Here is a 22007-nt window from a genome sequence, read left to right as displayed (position 1 = left end):
AGCCTTGGTATAAAAAAATATTGCGTTCCAGTGCTGGAGCCTAATCCCATGCCCTTAGAATAAACCAAACTCTCACCTACTGGATGCACTGGGTATCACCGTTCTCGCCTCAACCCCACCCTCTGCAATTTAAAATTATTTTTTTCTTTTGTTTATTTACCTTTTCAATTCTGCTTTTAGACTGCCCTGCCACCCTGGCCGCCATTCTTATCTAGACACGAATTATGTTGCCACAGCTTTGAAGCATCTTGGGATATGTACTGTACATCACATATCCCAGGATAAAAAATAAAACCAAAGAAAATTCCAAGATTAACTCACCAGCCAATCTGCTACCAACGGAACTATCATGTCTAACAGTTTGCGATAAAAACAGTGGTTTAGTTAGCACACGTTTGCAAACACATGCGTAAGCTGCAGAGCTGCACCTAGGCACCCCAATATTTCTGCAGTCCTAAGGCTGGCCATACATTATACAATTTTCTCACACCTTTCTTTAGATTTACCTTCAACTATGTAGTACAAAGGCCTGCCTTATAGGATACAATTGAAAGTGTTGTTTAGTTTTTGACCCCATATTATATGGTTTATGGTAAATCTAACAGAAAATTGTACAAGAAAATTAAACATGTATGGCCAGCCTAACTCTTGTAAATTTTGAGAGCCTCCGCAGTGGAAAGCACATGCATTCTAATGGATAGATAGAGGGAAGGTGAGCCTGGAGGTAGCTCATCCCTCCTTAAAGGCGCAGGGGCACACTGGACACCCAGCACATAGCACAATGGTAGCAAAGGTGTCCAGTGTGCCCCCTCATCAGTCGCAAACAAGCAGCAGCCAGGCTGGAGAGTCAAAACGAGGCTTGGACCGCATGGCAGCCCTGGAGAAGCCATTTGATATCTGCACAAGCTGTACACACTAGTGCTGGTGCATAGGCACTTATACATGTGAGTGAAAATTTTTTTGTCATGTTTTTAACATCAGTTACCAATAAAATACTACACTATGTTACTTTTTAAATCTTGTTTTCTGTGGAGTCATTTTTCCCTATGAGTTTTTCTACTCTAATGGAGGAATGAAGTGGAGCTTTTTATTAGAGGGATCCCAGATATTTTGTGGTTTCACAAGCCCATACCTGTAAAAAGGGGTCAAACAGTGTACATCCACCATTTGAGCACTAGTGGTGAAGATTAAGAGCATCTAACCACTGAAGCAATTATCAGTGTTGTCACTGTCACACTGAACCTTATTTCATATACAAATATATATATATATATATATATATATATATATATATTCTGTTTATTTTTTTTGTATTTATATATATATATATATATATATATATATATATATTGTGACAGGAAGTCAGGTAAATCTGGGAATGTAGTCACAGGAAGGAGATACATTTCCACCTGATTTAGAAAGTTCACTGATACTATAGGGTGTTGGCTACAGAGCTAGCCAGCAGGAAGTTGAAAGGCCTTCACCTGTTCAGAATGAGGGAGTTAAGGCTCTATAATTTGTTCAGAGAAAGTCCTATTGATTGCTGCCTCCTGTCGCCGTGTGGGCTGGGAGAGGAAGGCAGACAAACTGCTGCATCCTGACGCCATGTGGGTAGAGGACAGTCCTGTGTGCCCCCTGAAAGCTGTGAGCATGGGGAAGACCTCCTGAAGCGGTGTGCGCTCAGGAGGGTAAAAACGAGTGAAGACGTCTCAAAGGTGAGAAGACTAAGTGTTTCTGTGTGAAAGAAAACAAAGGGACATGTTCAATGGACAATGTTTGTGCTGTGTGAAAAGCAAACAAATGGACATTTGAGTGTCTGCTGTAGGATCAGCAGTGTCGGCCCAACAGTAGGTTGGGAAGACTTCTTAGGCAGGTTCCAGCTGTGAGAAGGTAGCCGCCCACAGAGGCAAGGATTTATTTTGTTTTATTTTATTTTGTTGTTTTGCTGCATGCACTTGTTTGAAGAAATTGGAAGAATAAACCATAAACCTGTTGTTTGCAAGCACTTTTGGGCTATTTCTCTGTGAAAACGCACCCCCCAAGGAGTCATCTACGCCTACCACCGAGCTAATCCCTCACATATGGTGGAGGATGCGGGCAGAAGCGAAGATCCCTGCAAGGAAGTGCAAATGTTTGATGAACTTTGTCTGGTGCATGAGATTGCACAATCTATGTGTGCAGGAGAGAAGATCCTGACAGAAAAAAAAAAAAACGTGTTTTAAAGAGACAGGGGTCTCAAAATTTTTTGATGAACTTTGTTGTGTCTGGTGCAAGTGACTGCACAAACTGTGTGCGCAGGAAAAGAGATCCCGCAAGAGAGAGAAAAACTACATGTGTTGAAGAGACAGTGGTCTGAAAATTTTTTGCTGGACTGTGAAAAATTTGTTTGTGGAGTTATTGAAGATGGGGCGTTCCAAACGCCTGAAAAATGCAAAGATAGATGAAATGAGAGACCGGATTCTATGGATGGAGGGGATGTTACCGTCTGAACCAGCCCCATCCATGCCTAAAGAGAGTCTACTAAAGAGGAAGGTTGTTGTCCCTAGCAACACTGATGAAACTGCTATGGAGACGCAGTGTGCTCAGATGAAAAGTAAACTCAAAATGGAGGAGATGTTGAAACAACTGATTATATCAAATACAGCTCAACAGCAGGCAAATGCAGCTCAACAGCAGGCAAATGCGGATTTTCAGCGGAGCTTTGCAGCTCAACAAAAGGCTCACCAAGAGAGCATGGCAGGCTGGAAACAGAGACGCCAGCAGCCAATGGAGGCCATCGGTTTGGAGAAAACTGAGTATGTGTGCAGGGCTGAGTTGGATGCCTTGCAACGGAAAATGGAAGAAAAGGAACAAGCCTTGGAATTGCTTAAAATGGAGCATAGAAACTTGCAGGAAACGAATGAACTACTCAAGTCTCATGTGTCACAGTGGGAAGAATCCACTGCTCTTCTTTTGGTCGAGTTGCAAAAACGCAGAGAGACTATAATGGAGAAAGATACCATCCTCATGGAAAAGGAAAGTGAAATTCAGACTTTGCAGAAGCAAAGTATGGCTGATATGTTGGAGTTGCGTAATCAGCTGGAAAAAAGTCTTCAGTGTTTGGAAGTTACAAAAATAGACCTGCAGGAGTCGCAGGAACAGAATGTCGCTCTGAAAACGACATTGTCTCTCAGCGACAACGAGAAAAGTGAAAGAGAGGCTAAATTACTGAGTACTGTGTATGAGCTCACCACTTTGAGCAATGTGGTAGACGAATTACGTGCAGACTGTGAAAGTTGGAAAGGTGAAGCCCAACGTGTCCAGCAGCAGTTAAAGGAGAAAGAAGCCTGTGTGGCAGAATTACATTCTTATTCCCAGATGCTAGCCAATGAGGTGAAGGCTCTTATGCAGGGAAAAGGAGATTGTGAACATAAGAGGGAAAAAGTAGAGGCACAGCTTCTGGAATCGCAAGTCAAGGTGTCAGAAGGTGACCGATTGTGTGCTAAGCTGTCAGAGAAGGCAAACCGACTGCAGGTTGAGTTGGACAATGTTACAAATCAGCTTTCTCAAGCAGACAGCAAATCTAGAGAAATTGCGGAAGATTTTTCTATCTTGGAATCGCAGCTGCAAGACACGCAGGAACTCTTACAGGAAGAGAGGTGTCAAAGGCTGAGTTTTAGCACAAAGCTCAAACAAATGGAAGATGAGAAAAATGACTTCCTGGAACAATTAAAAGAGGAGGCGGAAGCAAAGAAAAACCTATCAGAGCAAGTCGCAACATTGCAAGCTCAGATAGCGGATATGAAAAAACGCATGGAAGAAAGCGTTGGTTCATTACAGTGTGTTGAAGATGTGAAAAAGAAGTTTGATCAGATGCTTGGTGAAGAGAAGACTGTGTCTGCAAAATATGCAGAAGAACGCGCACGTGCAGAAACGGAGGTGCGTGATAACGAGAGCAAAGCCCTGTTCTTGGCTCGCTCTTTGGAGGAAGCTCTAGAGTGTAAGGCTGAACTAGAAAGTGTTAAACAGCTGCGTACAGAAATGGAAGAATTGGTCAGCTCCAAGGATGATGTTGTGAAAAGCGTTCAGGAGCTAGAAAAGTCTAAGCGAGCCTTAGAACAGCAAGTAGAAGAGATGAAGATTCCGTTGCAGGAACTGGAAGAGGAATTCCAGGCAACAGAGGATCTGTCCCAAAGAGGGGATAGTGTGCCTGATGCAGTTTTTAAAAGGATCAGTGTTTTGGGGTCTGTCCTGAGTGAGCCTCAGAAATGTGACGACATGTGGCTTGAATCACCCCTTTGGAATAAACCGTTCCTTCAAAAACTTCAAGCATTGGAAAATGTATCATTAGAACTTCAGCAAACAAAGGAGCTGAGTAAGAAATGTGGTGATTTCTCAGTTCAGGCTGAAAACCTAGTGGAGAAAACTAAGGCTGTTGGTGAAAACGTGAAGCAAATGAATAAGTGCCTTTCAGGGAGTGTTTCCAAAATGGAACTGGTGAAAGACGGGTGGCAGAAGTTTGATTGTGATCTTGAGATGCATTCCATGTGGAATTCAGATAGAGAAAAAGAACTAGGTGACCTTGAGCGGTCAAATAGTTCAGCAGAAAGTGCATTGAAGAAACCTGTAAAAGAATGTGTTGCAGTTCCATGCTTCTTCACTGATGCAGAGAGGAGGTCTATAATGGATACCACCCAGATCGCTGGGTTCAACTGTGTTGTTGCCTTTGACCCCTATGTTGGTGGAAGGAAAGTTGATGATGTTCTGGTTGGCTTCTTCTGTGAAGAGTTTGGCAAGAAATATAAACTCAATATCAAATCAAATAGTAGGCCTTTACTGCGACTCGCTCAGGAGGGCGAAAAGTTTAAGAAGTTGATGAGTGCAAATGCTTCAGATCTGCCTATGAATATGAAATGTTTGGTGAATGATATTGATATCTCTGGGAAAAGGAACAGGGGTCACTTTGAAGAAATGTGTGACAGCCTGTTGTCTCAATTGGAAAATCCTCTGCACAGCATCTTAGAGCAAGCAAAGCTCAAGAAGGAAGATCATTCCCTTTTACAACAAAAAGTCAATGATTGTGTACAGCTGTATGGAGAGGCAACTCAAGTCACAGAGGGATGTCAAGAGTCCCTACTTGGAACAAAGCTTAGTGAAGCAAAGGTTCTCAAAGTTTTGTGGAAAACATTTATGGATTGCAGAGAGAGGCGTCTTAAGAATGTTGAAGACATTAAGACTAGCCCAATTGAGTTGCCTATGGATCACGGTCCTCCATGGTGGATTGGACAGACGGTTATGAGGGACAAGCTGTCTGACATTTATGAGAAAGCTGTCAATGAAGATGACAGAAACGAGAAGGAGCAAAATGATGCCAAAAATGCAGTTGAAGAATGTGTATATGAGATGAGAGACAAACTGTGTGGCATTTATGAGAAATCCGTCAATGAAGATGACAAAACAGTTTCATCCGGAAGCTTGAGGATAATAGGAGGCTTATCAGTGAGTCAGCAGTGCTTGACACATGCGTGCCTGGAAATCTGTGTCCCAACCCTAGGGTTGAAACAAGAGGGGGGGGGGTATGTGACAGGAAGTCAGGTAAATCTGGGAATGTAGTCACAGGAAGGAGATACATTTCCACCTGATTTAGAAAGTTCACTGATACTATAGGGTGTTGGCTACAGAGCTAGCCAGCAGGAAGTTGAAAGGCCTTCACCTGTTCAGAATGAGGGAGTTAAGGCTCTATAATTTGTTCAGAGAAAGTCCTATTGATTGCTGCCTCCTGTCGCCGTGTGGGCTGGGAGAGGAAGGCAGACAAACTGCTGCATCCTGACGCCATGTGGGTAGAGGACAGTCCTGTGTGCCCCCTGAAAGCTGTGAGCATGGGGAAGACCTCCTGAAGCGGTGTGCGCTCAGGAGGGTAAAAACGAGTGAAGACGTCTCAAAGGTGAGAAGACTAAGTGTTTCTGTGTGAAAGAAAACAAAGGGACATGTTCAATGGACAATGTTTGTGCTGTGTGAAAAGCAAACAAATGGACATTTGAGTGTCTGCTGTAGGATCAGCAGTGTCGGCCCAACAGTAGGTTGGGAAGACTTCTTAGGCAGGTTCCAGCTGTGAGAAGGTAGCCGCCCACAGAGGCAAGGATTTATTTTGTTTTATTTTATTTTGTTGTTTTGCTGCATGCACTTGTTTGAAGAAATTGGAAGAATAAACCATAAACCTGTTGTTTGCAAGCACTTTTGGGCTATTTCTCTGTGAAAACGCACCCCCCAAGGAGTCATCTACGCCTACCACCGAGCTAATCCCTCACAATATATATATATATATATATATATATATATATATATATATATATATATATATATACATATATACACACATATATATTCAGTTTATTTATATATATATATATATATATATATATATATTATATATATATATATACATACATACATACACATATATAAAAATGAACAAAAAAAGACTTTTTCTATGTACACAAAAGGCCTATTTCTCTCAAATATTGTTCATAAATCTGTCTAAATCTGTGTTAGTGAGCACTTCTCCTTTGCTGAGATAATCCATCCTTAGGCTGACCACAATAAAAGGCCACTCTAAAATGTGCAGTTTTATCACACAGCACAATGTCGCAAGTTTTGAGGGAGCATGCAATTGGCATGCTGACTGCTGAAAAATTGAATGTTCATTTCTCTACCATAAGCTGTCCCCAAAGGTGTTTCAGAGTATTTGGCAGTACATCCAACTGGCCTCACAACCGCAGACCACTTGTAACAACACCAGCCCAGGACCTTCACATCCAACATCTTCAGCTCCAAGATCGTCTGAGACTGGCCACCCCGACAGCTGCTGCAACAATCGGTTTACATAACCAAAGAATTTCAGAAACCGTCTCAGGGAAGCTCATCTCCATGCTCGTCATCCCCATCGGGGTATCAACCTGACTGCAGTTCATTGTCGTAACCAACTTGAGTGGGCAAATGCTCACATTCTCTTACATCTGGCACTTTGGAGAGGTGTTCTCTTCACGGATGAATCCTGGTTTTCTTAGATCTTTGAGTTTAGCTCATGAAAAATGGGGGCAAAAACAAGTGTTGCGTTTTTAATTTTGTTCAGTATATATATATATATATATATATATATATAAAACCACACACACACACACATAATCTCACTAAAGTGAGTACACCCCTCACAACTTTGTAAATATTTTATTATATCTTTTCATGTGACAACACTGAAGAAATGACACTTTGCTACAATGTAAAGTAGTGAGTGTACAACTTGTATAACAGTTTAAATTTACTGTCCCCTCAAAATAACTCAACACACAGCCATTAATGTCTAAACCGCAGGCAACAAAAGTGAGAACACCCCTAAGTCAAAATGTCCAAATTGGGCCCAAAGTGTCAATATTTTGTGTGGCCACCATTATTTTCCAGCACTGCCTTAACCCTCTTGGGCTTGGAGTTCACCAGAGATTCACAGGTTGCCACTGGAGTCCTCTTCCACTCCTCCATGATGACATCATGGAGCTGGTGGATGTTAGAGAGAAACCTTTGCGCTCCTGCACGTTCCATTTCAGGATTCCCCCTCAGATGCTCAATAGGGTTTAGGTCTGGAGACATGTTAGTTCATCACCTTTACCCTCAGCTTCTTTAGCAAGGCAGTGGTTGTCTTGGAGGTGTGTTTGGGGTCGTTATCATGTTGGAATACTGCCCTGCAGCCCAGTCTCTGAAGGGAGGGGATCATGCTCTGCTTCAGTATGTCACAGTACTTGTTGGCATTCATGGTTTCCTCAATGAACTGTAGCTCGCCAGTTTTGGCAGCACTCATGCAGCCCCAGACCATGACACTCCCACCACCATGCTTAACTGTAGGTAAGACTCCTCACCTGGTTGGCGCCACACATGCTTGACACCATCTGAACCTAATAGGTTTATCTTGGTCTTATCAGACCACAGGACATGGTTCTAGTAATCCATGTCCTTAGTCTGCTTTTCTTCAGCAAACTTTTTGCAGGCATTCTTGTGCATCATCTTTAGAAGAGGCTTCCTTCTGGGAAGACAGCCATGCAGACCAATTTGATGCAGTGTGCGCTGTATGGTCTGAGCACTGACAGGCTGACCCCCCACTCCTTCCACCTCTGCAGCAATGCTGGCAGCACTCATACTGTACGTCTATTTCCCAAAGACAACTTCTGGATATGACACTGAGCACGTGCACTCAACTTCTTTGGTCGACCATGGCGAGGCCTGTCCTGAGTGGAACCTGTCCTGTTAAACCGCTGTATGGTCTTGGCTACCATATTACAGCTCAGTTTCAGGGTCTTGGCAATCTTCTTATAGCCTAGGCCATCTTTATGTAGAACAACAATTATTTTTTGCAGATCCTCAGAGAGTTCTTTGCCATGAGGTGCCATGTTGAACTTCCAGTGACCAGTATGAGAGAGTGATAACACCAAATTTAACACACCTGCTCCCCATTCACACCTGAAACCTTGTAACACTAACAAGTCATGACACTGGGGAGGGAAAATAGCTAATTGGGCCCAATTTGGACATTTCCACTTAGGGGTGTATTCATTTTTTTGCCAGCGGTTTAGACATCAATGGCTGTGTGTTGAGTTATATGGAGGGGACAGCAAATTTACACTGTTATACAAGCTGTACACTCACTACTTTACATTGTAGCAAATTGTCATTTCTTGAGTGTTGTCACATGAAATGATATAATAAAATATTTACAAAAATGTGAGGGGTGTACTCACTTTTGTGAGATACTGTATATAGTATATATTGCTTAACCACATTGTATATATGGCATGTATGTGAGTTTACTGTAAGGCACTGTTTTCTAGATTTAATTTATGCATGTGAGTGCCATCTTTACATTGGTATTTGAAAACACAAATTTTAGTTAGGAACACTCCAGCTTGAGGCAGGGTCTCTACATACTAACATTTCAAACACTATTATTTGAACAAGTAAAAAAGAGGCAATAATGGAAAAAGCAGATATGGGACCAACAATTAGAGCAGCATGTATGCCTAATTTTTCTAATAAGATACTCTACATGCCAAACTACATATGTGAATACGGGGGCACCAAGAACTATTTGTAAGCTAGGATTTCTGCTGTGAAATCCTAGCAAAAAAATTCTGTATATTCCCCTGGCATAACATTGATAAGCAGTCCAGCAACAGAGAAACCAATGCTAACAATGATAGCAAACAATATAATCAAGGAGGAATATCCCAAATTGTTACTAAGCTAATGTGAAAGACTTTAGTACATTTTCTATTATATATGTATACGGATGATGATATATATGTAGCACCCTCCTAGGTAGGTGTTAAGATTAGTGTAGAATAGTTTCTGGTTTCTCTGCTTAACAGAGGGACAGCTAGGTAAATGTAATCACTGTCTGCTTAACAGAGAGCTTAACAGTGATCAGCTAGTGTAGCCTTCTCAGTGTTCTCAGCTGCTGTTTAGTTCTGCTTCTGGGCTCCCCTATATCCAGGGCCATCTTTAATATTGATTAGACCCTGGGCAAACATTTTCTTGGGCCCTCCAAAATCCACTTATTACCTATTTGCAGGCAGTGTGGGCTCAAGGGGCAGCTGCTTTGGGCCCCACAACAATGACTGGGCCCGGGGCAGCTGCCCCTTTTGCCCTGTGTTAAAGATGGCCCTGCCTATATCCAAGCTACCTAGGAAGGCTCTGGATTCCCAGAATGTTTTATGTAATATATTATTAGTAAGATTCTTTTTTATTATTACATCATTTGTTTATTACACTATCGCACTAATATTATACTGTATATTACAGATGAATGCTTACCACTATAAATAGCTTGTTTTGTATCTCTTTCCTCCTGTAGATCTTCAAATAGCTCATGGAGTTTTCCCCGTATTTCCTGTTTGTGGTATTGTGCCTGGCGCATCACTTGCCTTTGTAAAGCTATAAAGAGATTTTATTATATGAACATGAAATATAGGTATTTTTGTTGGCACAGAGTGTTAGGAATCAATGTAGACAGTTGAACTGGCTGAAAATATTCAATACTCCCAATTTATGTATGTTAAAAAGCTTACTTAGTCTCTCAAGTATATCTCCTGTACTCCGTATGCTGCTTGATCACCAATCCTTTTTTGGTAGTTGTCAGATGTTAGATGTTTCATGCCCACATTGTAGGACCCATTAGATAAATGTTGAAAAGAGATATAATAATAGCTCATGATCCCTTAGATCTACACTGTGTCTACACTTCTTTGTGAACTGGCAAGAGGCCCTACCAGCGACTACCTAGGCAACCCTTTATCTTTTGTTACCCTCAGCTCTGTTTCCAAGCACTCAGCCACCACTGAAGCACCCTAATCTTGATACTTTATCATGGGAGATTTTATGGACGTTGGGAGCCAACCCTCTAGGCTTCTAACTCTTATGGACCCATGTCATGTTGTATCGTCATTTTAAATACCAGCAATTAGGAACTATATAGGGTTGACGTATGGAGACCCACCCTATGGTGTGCCATTGCCTTCTCACCCCAACAAGACAATTAATTCTATGTAGCTGCCACATAGTCACATATGCTGTTACAGAGCTACCTCATTTTCTATAACGCAAACTACTGTCTACTCCCACCTACAATTGTGGTTCACCTGAGTATCTTGCTGTTCAGGCATGCTATGATAATTTCATCAGTGTTCCTTTCAGCTGTGGTGACCCCTAAGTAGACAGATTTAGTTCTATAATATTTATTGCTACATAATGTATGAGCACAAACATATAGAGGTCACTGTTTCTTTTTTTCTTTGTGCCTATTCGTTTTGGGTACTAATTAGCCCCTTGTCAGTTTTTCAGTCGATAGAGTGTTTTGCAGTAGGCTCAAGCACTGACAGTTTTTTGGCGCTGTTCTACAAGAAGTTAACCAACATTGTGGCCTGTGTCTTACTAATATATTTTACCAGCTCAAACAAGATTAAACTTTTTACCAGCCATGCTGAAAGCCACTATAGTCATGCTTCTGAAACCAGGCAAGGACACCCAGATTTGCTCTACCATTCCCCTCCATCTCGTTGTTAAACATCAACGTTAAAATCCTAGCCAAACTCCTAGCTAAACAACAATATTCCTTCCTCAGACGCCTTATCCGAAGAGATCACTTTGTTCCCCTTTGCAGGTAGCTGATAGCATTAGATGCATGATTCTCCTCAACCACTTAACCCGCTAGAGACCACTGCAGATTATGCTACTCTCTTTGGATATACCTAAAACATTCAATACTTGCCATGGTCATACTTATGCCATTGGAGTCTTGGTGATACTTTTCTGAAATGGGTTGGTGAGTCATATGACACCCCATCTGTCATGGTCAAATACAATGGATTTGAGTCTCATTTCCTGATTTGCTGTAGGATGAACCAGGGGTGCTCCTTATTATCATTATTTTTTAATCTTGCATTAGAGCCACTTGCCACACATATTCAATCAAAGATATCAAGGGCTTGGAGATCGCAGGTGTTCACCACAAGACTGCCCTATTTATGGATGATATCTTATTACAATAATTTTGTAGCTTCCCCCCATATTACCCTCTCTAACTTGCTATCTCCTCATGCAATTTGTAATGGCATAACAGCTCTTAATATTAAATAGCGACCCAAATTGCCCAACTAATTCAACTACACTCTTGACAAAATGCACCTTTGTGGACCTTGCTAGACATGCTGAATGTTCAATCCATCCCTCTCCCTCCTCTTATTTGGATTCCCCCTTCCTTATGCCCAGAACTTCTCAAACCAGTATTGGCTTGTACTTTATCCATATTCTGTTAAAGATTCTGCAGGTCTTCTCTCCCCTTATACCTTTCTCTCCTCCACCTTCTTAATTGCCCCCTGCTCCCTCCTTGTCTGGAGGATCCCATAGTTATTGTTGGTGGGGCTCACATGGCTTATTTACAATCTACTCTAACCTTCTGTAGATGTGCAAGGGACTCACACTTTCCAGCAAATCTTACAAAATCCCCAAATATTTCACTACTACCTCCCTTTTGACACTTTTTAAAAGCTGCCATAGTGTGCAGGCCTTGGAAAACTCCTACAAGGAATTGTCTCGCTCTTATTACACCCACAAGAAATGCAAAAGGTATACTGTCGTATGCAGCTGCGTGTTTTGTGGGGTTCTCAAACAGAGAATATGCTGTACATATGGAGGACCTGCCATAATGTTCAACACTTGTGTATATGGGTCTAACACTAAGATCAACACAATCCTCTGGGTAAATTTCTATAAGGGTTCAAGGGTTCTTGAGAGGTCCTCCTACACAAACCTGTGACCACTGCTGCTCACACTGTCTGTGTTTGGGGACACAAGGATAACAAGGAAGAACATGGCCGCACATAACAGCTGAAGAAGTGCTTGTCAAGGTTCTTTATTCATCGCCAAGTCAGACAGACACAACAGGAAAAGGTTGACACATTTCACACGAACATACTGTGCTTGTTGTACAAGCACGGTATGTTCCTGTGAAACACGTCAACCTTGTCCTGTTGTGTCTGTCTAACTTTGTGATGAATAAAGAAACTTGACAAGCACTTTTTCAGCTGTGGTGTGCATCCATGTTCTTCCTTGTTATCCTTGTGGTCTACAGTGGTGAGCCGAGACGGGCACCTACAGTGATGTGCTAAGTCTTTTTTCAGCCTGAGCGGTGTGTGCATCTTTGTTGGATTGTGTTAGGGGACATGCACCAACACCTGCACGGATGACAAATAGGGAGCAGTGGCTGTATAAGTGCAGATGCTACATTCAAATATACATGAATAGGACTACCTGCACTTGGATGCACTAAACACCTCTTCAACCTTTGCTGACAAAAAACAAAAACAGCCCTTTGTATGCGTGTATGCCTAAAAGAGAAATATGAGATTTGTTTTTCTTTTTTAATCATACTTATCTAGCTGGATGCAGCATTGGTCCCCCGCCAGCTCTAACACTGAGAACCGATCGATCAAATGCCACAGATTCTCACAAATCCCTGAGCAGAGAGCTGGTGGGTGTCAGTCACTGGCTCTCTGTTCTGCCCCACGCTCTCTAAAGAGCTGGGCCGTGGAGAGGGCAGGAGTGGCTGGCTCAGGCTCTCGAGCTGGGTGCCAGTCCAGGCATGTGGGTGGATCCCGACCATATGGTCTTGATCTTTCCTGGACCAGCTCTGTGACGTCAGCCGAGAGCGGGTTTCAGTCTGCTGAAAAGGGGTCACAGGAGTGCAGAACGAAGTGCACTCCTATGATCCACAGGGGAAGCTTTGGCTGTACTTCTCCTTTAAGTACTCCCATGTGAATGAAGCTTTTGATTAACATGCCTTGTGAAACATACTAAACCCAAATGACGAAAATAGTGAGGAGCAATAGGATGATAATAATTACAATATATATATATATATATATTTATACACACACACACATAATTATAGTACAATATAGCATAATATACAGTGGGTACGGAAAGTATTCAGACCCCCTTAAATTTTTCACTCTTTGTTATATTGCAGCCATTTGCTAAAATCATTTAAGTTCATTCTTCTTCCTCATGAATGTACACATAGCACCCCATACTGACAGAAAAACACAGAATTGTTGACATTGTTGCAGATTTATTAAAAAAGAAAAACTGAAATATCACATGGTCCTAAGTATTCAGACCCTTTGCTGTGACACTCATATATTTAACTCAGGTGCTTTCCATTTCTTCTGATCATCCTTGAGATGGTTCTACACCTTCATTTGAGTCCAGCTGTGTTTGATTATACTGATTGGACTTGATTAGGAAAGCCACACACCTGTCTATATAAGACCTTCCAGATCACAATGCATGTCAGAGCAAATGAGAATCATGAGGTCAAAGGAACTGCCTGAAGAGCTCAGAGACAGAATTGTGGCAAGGCACAGATCTGGCCAAGGTTACAAAAAGATTTCTGCTGCACTTAAGGTTCCTAAGAGCACAGTGGCCTCCATAATCCTCAAATGGAAGACGTTTGGGATGACCAGAACCCTTCCTAGAGCTGGCCGTCCGGCCAAAATGAGCTATCGGGGGAGAAGAGCCTTGGTGAGAGAGGTAAAGAAGAACCCAAAGATCACTGTGGCTGAGCTCCAGAGATGCAGTCAGGAGATGGGAGAAAGTTGTAGAAAGTCAACCATCACTGCAGCCCTCCACCAGTCGGGGCTTTATGGCAGAGTGGCCCGACGGAAGCCTCTCCTCAGTGTAAGACACATGAAAGCCCGCATGGAGTTTGCTAAAAAACACCTGAAGGACTCCAAGATGGTGAGAAATAAGATTCTCTGGTCTGATGAGACCAAAATAGAACTTTTTGGCCTTAATTCTAAGCGGTATGTGTGGAGAAAACCAGGCACTGCTCATCTCACCTGTCCAATACAGTCCCAACAGTGAAGCATGGTGGTGGCAGCATCATGCTGTGGGGGTGTTTTTCAGCTGCAGGGACAGGACGACTGGTTGCAATCGAGGAAAAGATGAATGCGGCCAAGTACAGGGATATCCTGGACAAAAACCTTCTCCAAAGTGCTCTGGACCTCAGACTGGGCCAAAGGTTTACCTTCCAACAAGACAATGACCCTAAGCACACAGCTAAAATAACGAAGGAGTGGCTTCACAACAACTCCGTGACTGTTCTTGAATGGCCCAGCCAGAGCCCTGACTTAAACTCAATTGAGCATCTCTGGAGAGACCTAAAAATGGCTGTCCACCAACGTTTACCATCCAACCTGACAGAACTGGAGAGGATCTGCAAGGAGGAATGGCAGAGGATCCCCAAATCCAGGTGTGAAAGACTTGTTGCATCTTTCCCAAAAAGACTCCTGGCTGTATTAGATCAAAAGGGGGCTTCTACTAAATACTGAGCAAAGGGTCTGAATACTTAGGACCATGTGATATTTCAGTTTTTCTTTTTTAATAAATCTGCAACAATGTCAACAATTCTGTGTTTTTCTGTCAGTATGGGGAGCTATGTGTACATTCATGAGGAAGAAGAATGAACTTAAATGATTTTAGCAAATGGCTGCAATATAACAAAGAGTGAAAAATTTAAGGGGGTCTGAATACTTTCCGTACCCACTGTATATTGAACAAATAATAAACAGTAATAAACAGGTACTGTTCAACATGTAGCCAATTAGATATTACTTACCAAGGTGATCCTTTAAGACATCTACCTCTAGAGTGGCTTTTTTGTATTTATCTTCTATCACACCTATCAAAATAAGGTCCCTTTTAATAGAGTTACAACACATACACATACGGATAAATAGATACAGTAATTATCTATACTCCCTACAATTTTTGCAATGGAGATCCTACCCGAGGAGATAATTATTCACCTAAATATACTGTGTATGAATAATTATAGCAGATATTTTGTAATACATTGTGTTTGGTTGTGTGTTTTTTATCTTTTTTTTATCACCAAGCTCCTCAGTTATTTGAAGTGGCATTAAACCCAAAAGCAAAAATTATATCGCAGCTTACCAATTCTTAGCTGTGTTAGCTGCATCCACTTTTTTTTAGGCTTTGTTGCTCCTATTTTTATCTAGTGGTCCAACCAGTAAGGCTGTTTTTTAAAAGAACAAGCTCTGGCAGAAGCACTTACAATGAATAGATTTAATTTATGTAAAACCTTTATCCCAAAAGGAGAAAAAAAAGAGTTTGCCGTAACTGCTTATAAAGTATTAGCTGCAGTTTGGCTTAGTGTATTTACTCTGCTAGTACATCTAATTCTTCCCATCCCCCAAGTCTTAATACAGGAGGTTTGTCACTGCCCAGATCACGGGGTAAAAACAGATGGAAAAAAAGACAAAAAAAAAGAAAACGAATGCAGCCACTACATCTAATGATAGGTAAGCTGCAATATATTACATTTTGGGTTTAATACCGCTTTAGCTCCAAACATTTAACAAAGAGATAAATGCAATGACACAAATCACTTCATCCTAGATAACCTTGATGGAACTGAATACAGGTTAAGGACGTGCCCAATTTTTATTCACTGTCAAATCACTTTTAAATCTTTAAATAGATAATAAATATGTAAACAATAATTTTAGATTTGTGCCTTGTTCTCTTTTGTGTTATCTTATTGACCTTGAATATACATTATGTGCCCTCTGCAATGAAGGGTTATAAAGTCTCATGATTTGGTGCTTACACATGGCTGAGGACTCTCCCTGTTCCACTGGGACACTGCTGGGTGTTTACATGGACAATTGCCAATCACTGGTGCTGTCACATGGGAGGAAGGGAGTTGAGACCCACGCTCCTCAATGTTTGGACGCATCAGGTATTCTGTGCTGTTGTTGAAGCCATATCCATAGCCGGGATACTGTATAAATACCAGGAGCACATGTGCTTTGGGTGTTTCGGCTGGATAGCGGAGTCACGGAGGGAGGGGGTGGCTGCCTCCTCCTCTGTAGAGGTGTCACAAGGCCTCAGGGGGATCGTCCTGAGGGCCTGGGGAGAAACAGTGAGGAACTGAACCCAGAGGTGCGGCCTAAGAGGGGAGACACTGGAAGATCTGACTCTGCAGTACAGTCTAGGATAGTCAGTGGATGAGTGTCGGTTATAAGGGGATGCTAGTGTGAATGTCCTGAAGATAAGTGATATCCACCAAGTCCATTGCTAGGAAGTGAAGAGCAAAAGACTTAACCCCTTCCACATCTGTGGCAATGTGGATCAAGCAGCACAGCTGTTTCAAATTAATCTTCGAGGCCTAAAGATAGATGTCCTCAGTAGTTGTACATAGTTCAAGCTGGAGTATCCCACTATTCTGTTCCACAAATAAACATAAAAAAAAAAAACAACCCTAGACTGTTTATTGTGTAACAAGCCATCGGGAGCAAGGAGGGATCTGTGAACTATATCTCAAGGTAACCGTTTGCTGATAACTAGGGGAGCCCGTTAAGTCATCATTCAGCAGGCCCTATGGGGACAGTGCAACACAGATATCAGGACAAAATGCAAAACGTCATGTGAATGGAGGAGGGGTGGGTGGATGACAGGGTCCACCTCCTCCAATCATATAGCACTATGCATTCTAGGAAAACAAAAATTCTATGAGTTTTGTAAATGGGCAGATGAGTGGACCAGTCAATGCTTCACAGTTGCAGCCGCTGATCTTAACCCCCAGAGTGCCAGAAAAGGAGTATCTTCAGCACTAAGGCCCTTTAAGGGGGTTGACTTAGGATACCTAGCGTAAATGTTGCAAAATCATCGTACTGACTTGTCACATTGGGGTTTATTTACTATAGGCAGAGAGGGCAAAATTAGTCACAATTCTGCAGAAGAACCAATCAGCTTCCAGGTGTTATTGCTAAAGCCTAATTAAACAAGCTGAGGTTAGAAGCTGATTGGTTTCTCTGGAGAATTGTCACTAGTTTTGCCCTCTCTACCTTTAGTAAACAAACCCTATGGCATTGAAAAGGGCACATATCATTGGTTTACGTGGATTCAAAAAGGCTCCACTCAAATGATAATTATTTTGAGTTTACAGATGTCACCCTAAAATAATATCAGTCAGTGGTAAAATGCATGTATTTCCAATGTCATACTCCGTATCTAGTACCTGATTCTTTCTGCTTTTTCATTTTCTTCTTATTCTGAAGCTTCCCCTTCAGTTTGGGAGGCATGGCTATGAGAAAAGGAGATGATCAATAAAGTCACCAGAAATCTACATGTACATCCTAAAAGCACTGCAAGGTTTATTAATTAAAAGTATACCTAAATGCAAAAGTTTGGATAAACTGGAGAGGAATTAGAACACCTGTCAGGTTTTTATTGCTGTTTGTGCTCTTGTTGGGGAGATTCACCATCTCTAATTGTCCTATTTACCATTATCACCGAAAGTGAAAGTCAAAGTAAACCCCAAATTGTGGGCTGTCACTGGAACAGGAATAGAGGAGAAATCTTCCAATGGGGACACTAGCTCTGGTGACCCTGGTAAGAACCCAGGTCTCCTACACTTTGGAGGGATTTCCACGGTATGCCATCCCTTCAGAGCGCATTCGCCGATGACATCAACGGCTGCATGCGGTGTGAATATCTCCTAAACAGTGCAGGTTTAGGTTATGGATGGCTTACACGTACAATGCTGACTTCAGGCCTGTGTCTCAATGAAGACTTTCCAGGCATATGAGTCTACCAGTGACTGAGACATACAATTTGGGAAAACGCAAGGGGAGCCATATTGAAACCAGTGAGAGACAAAAGGATTACAAAGACTTATATAGACTATAAAAAGGAAATTGAAGTGCTATAAGCAAAAATTGATGAATCTCAAGTCATGTGTTCTTCATCCAATCCAAATCAACAAACTAAATTACAAATCCAAATGAATCCAATAATATGTCCTTGGTCATACAAAAGTGTCCATATCAATAAATTATGTGAATAAAAGGCGCTCAGTTGATCAGTAAATATGTGGCTGTCAAATTAAATATAAGTAAACATATAAAGTGTCCTTGATCTAATGAAGGTATCCAGAAAAATAAATCCAAATGCAAAGGATAAAAGTGCTCTGTTCCCAAGTGTAGAAAATATTATATATCACCCGTGCAATATTTGCCTCTACCGGATAGCTGAAATGCAATATAACCCAAAACGAATTGCTGTCTAAATTATAGGACAGCAATTATGGCCTCAGGTGATAATATCTTTCCTCTCGGATTGCCACTGTCAGCCTGTGATGGATCTCTAAAACATCAAAATAGTGATGTCCCAGCCAGCGGCACCGGGTAAATCATCAAAAATCTGAGAAAATACTCATAGTGTAGCATTTATTAAAAGTAAAAACAAGATGGAAATATAACAAGATAAAAGAAACATTGTTTCAATTATCAAAACGCCAGAAACATTGTGCAGGAAAAACTGGCGATGAGGTTAAACACAAAGGTCCAATAGGAACTTGTAGTGCAATAGTGAGTACACCTCTCACATTTATGTAAATATTTTATTATATCTTTTCATGTGACAACACTGAAGAAATTTGCTGTCCCCTCAAAATAACTCAACACACAGCCATTATTGTCTAAACCGCTGGCAACAAAAGTGAGTACACCCCTAAGACAAAATGTCCGAATTGGGCCCAAAGTGTCAATATTTTGTGTGGCCACCAATATTTTCCAGCACTGCCCTAACCCTCTTGGGCATGGAGTTCACCAGAGCTTTACAGGTTCCCACTGGAGTCCTCTTCCACTCCTCCAGGATGACATCACGGAGCTGGTGGATGTTAGAGACCTTGCGCTCCTCTACCTTCCATTTGAGGATGCCCCACAGATGCTCAGTAGAGTTTAGGTCTGGAGACATGCTTGGCCAGTCCATCATTTTTTCCCTCAGCTTCTTTAGCAAGACAGTGGTCATCTTGGAGGTGTGTTTGGGGTTGTTATCATGTTGGGATACTGCCCTGCAGCCCAGTCCCTGAAGTGAGGGGATCATGCTCTGCTTTAGTATGTCACAGTACATGTTGGCATTCATAGTTCCCTCAATAAACTGTAGCTCCCCAGTGCCGGCAGCACTCATGCAGCCCCAGACCATGACACCCCCACCACCATGCTTGACTGTAGGCAAGACACACTTGTCTTTGTACTCCTCACCTGGTTGCCGCCACATAAACTTGATACCATCTGAACCAAATAAGTTTATCTTGGTCTCATTAGACCACAGGACATGGTTCCAGGAATCCATGTCCTTAGCCTACTTGTCTTCACTAAACTGTTTGAAGGCTTTCTTGTTCATAATTTTTAGAAGAGGCTTACTTCTGGGATGACAGCCATGTAGACCATCTTCATGCAGCGTGCGCAGCGGCCTTACAAACGCAATTTTTTGGGAAAAATAACATTTTTTTAATTAAAAAATAAGAAAAGAGTAAAGTTAGCCCAATTTTTTTTCTATAATGTGAAAGACGATGTTACACCCAGTAAATAGATACCCAACATGTCATGCTTCAAAATTGCGCACACTCGTGGAATGGCAACAAACATTGGTACTTAGAATTCTCCATAGACGACGTTTAAAAACGTCTACAGGTTACCAGCTTAGAGTTACAGAGGAGGTCTAGGACTAGAATTATTGCTCTCACTCTAACGATCGCAGCGATACTTCACATGTGTAGTTTGAACATGGTTTACATATGTGGGCGCGACTTGAGTATACGTTCGCTTCTGCGCGCAAGCTCGGAAGGAAGGGGCACTTTACATTTTTTTTCTTATTTATTTTACCTTTTATTTTTACACTGTTCCTTTAAAAAAAAATTTTTTTTGATCACTTTTTTTCCTATTACAAGGAATGTAAACATCCCTTGTAATAGAAATAAGCAGGACAGGTCCTCTTAATGTGAGATCTGGGGTCAAAAAGACCTTACTTCTCACATCTACACTAAAAAGCAAAAAAAATAAAAATATGTCATTTTTTTTCAGCATGAAAAAAATGGGCCCTTTAAGGCCGTTGGGAGGAAGCGATGCGGTCCTCCAAGGCTATTGAGTTGAGTGGGGGCCATCTTGCCCTCACTCAACTTCCTGTCTGTGACATGGACGGACCGGATCGTTTTCCCCGCTACCGACGGCTCCGTTCACCTCTCCTGCGGCCCATAAACGTGATCCCACAGTGAATCCACCGCTGGGACCACTTTTATTTGAAAGAGGACCGCCCGCCAGTGGTAATTTTGCCAGCAAATTTCAATTTAGTTTTAGTATAGTCTTTTGACTAAAATTCCATTTTCGTTTTAGATGGGAAGAAGTGAACCAATGCGCTACCAGTGAGGTGCAAGATAATATGGAATAGAAATAAGTAATGGATGTAGTGGAACACCAGAAATTAGCAGCTAATTCAGTAGTGTCACCACATACTGGAAAGAATATAAAAGAAGAGAGAATCAGCGCTAGATTTATAAAATTGATGGACCACAGATAAATAGTAGTTGATAAAAGGATGTATCCAATGTAAACATAAGAGTAAAAGATGATGATAAACAGTGGTGGCTGGTGCTCAAAATTTTTGGGGGGGCGCAAAAAGAAAAATGTAATAGGTATTGCTTCACGCCAAAAAACGCAGTAAAAAAATTGCGTGACTTTGAAGCTGTGCCCCCTTCAATGCAATGAACACTGTGCTGTGCCCCCTTCAATGCAATGAACACTGTGCTGTGCCCCCTTCAATGCAATGAACACTGTGCTATGCCCCCTTCAATGCAATAAACACTGTGCTGTGCCCTCACAATGCAGAGTTCAGCGTGCATGCCCCTTTCAATTCAGAGCGCCACAGCATTGTCCCCAATCACTGCAGAGCGCCACAGCATTGTCCCCAATGATTGCAGAGTGCCCACAGCATTGTCCCCCAATGATTGCAGAGTGCCACAGCATTGTATCCCAATGATTGCAGAGTGCCACAGCATTGTACCCCAATGATTGCAGAGTGCCCACAGCATTGTACCCCAATGATTGCAGAGTGCCCACAGAATTGTTCCCCAATGATTACAGAGTGCCACAGAATTGTACCCCAATGATTGCAGAGTGCCACAGCATTGTACCCCAATGATTGCAGAGTGCCACAGAATTGTACCCCAATGATTGCAGAGTGCCACAGCATTGTACCCCAATGATTGCAGAGTGCCCACAGCATTGTACCCCAATAAATGCAGAGTGCCCACAGCATTGTACCCCAATGATTGCAGAGTGCCCACAGCATTGTACCCCAATAAATGCAGAGCGCCACAGCATTGTACCCCAATAAATGCAGAGCGCCACAGCATTGTACCCCAATAAATGCAGAGCGCCTCAGCATTGTACCCCAATAAATGCAGAGCGCCACAGAATTGTACCCCAATGATTGCAGAGTGCCACAGAATTGTACCCCAATGATTGCAGAGCGCCACAGAATTGTACCCCAATGATTGCAGAGCGCCACAGCATTGTACCCCAATGATTGCAGAGCGCCACAGCATTGTACCCCAATAA

General features: G+C 42.0%; 1 protein-coding gene across 1 annotated transcript in view; it reads right to left on the bottom strand.

The window, feature by feature from the left end:
* DRC12 (dynein regulatory complex subunit 12 homolog) overlaps nt 1–22007 on the bottom strand; it is a 60247-nt gene that overhangs the window by 11320 nt on the left and 26920 nt on the right. The window contains exons 2-4 of the mRNA XM_082274554.1: nt 17627–17692; nt 15200–15262; nt 9838–9957 (exon numbers count right to left, since the gene is read on the bottom strand). Of these exons, the coding sequence (XP_082130680.1) occupies nt 9838–9957; nt 15200–15262; nt 17627–17690 (247 nt within the window). The 5' untranslated portion in view covers nt 17691–17692. The remainder of the gene's footprint in view (nt 1–9837; nt 9958–15199; nt 15263–17626; nt 17693–22007) is intronic.

The sequence above is a fragment of the Pelophylax lessonae genome, assembly GCF_965119305.1.
Source record: "Pelophylax lessonae genome assembly, chromosome: 12".
NCBI classification, from domain to species: domain Eukaryota; kingdom Metazoa; phylum Chordata; class Amphibia; order Anura; family Ranidae; genus Pelophylax; species Pelophylax lessonae.
The sequence above is the reverse complement of the archived record's forward strand: the minus strand, read 5'-3'. Positions and strand labels throughout refer to the sequence as shown.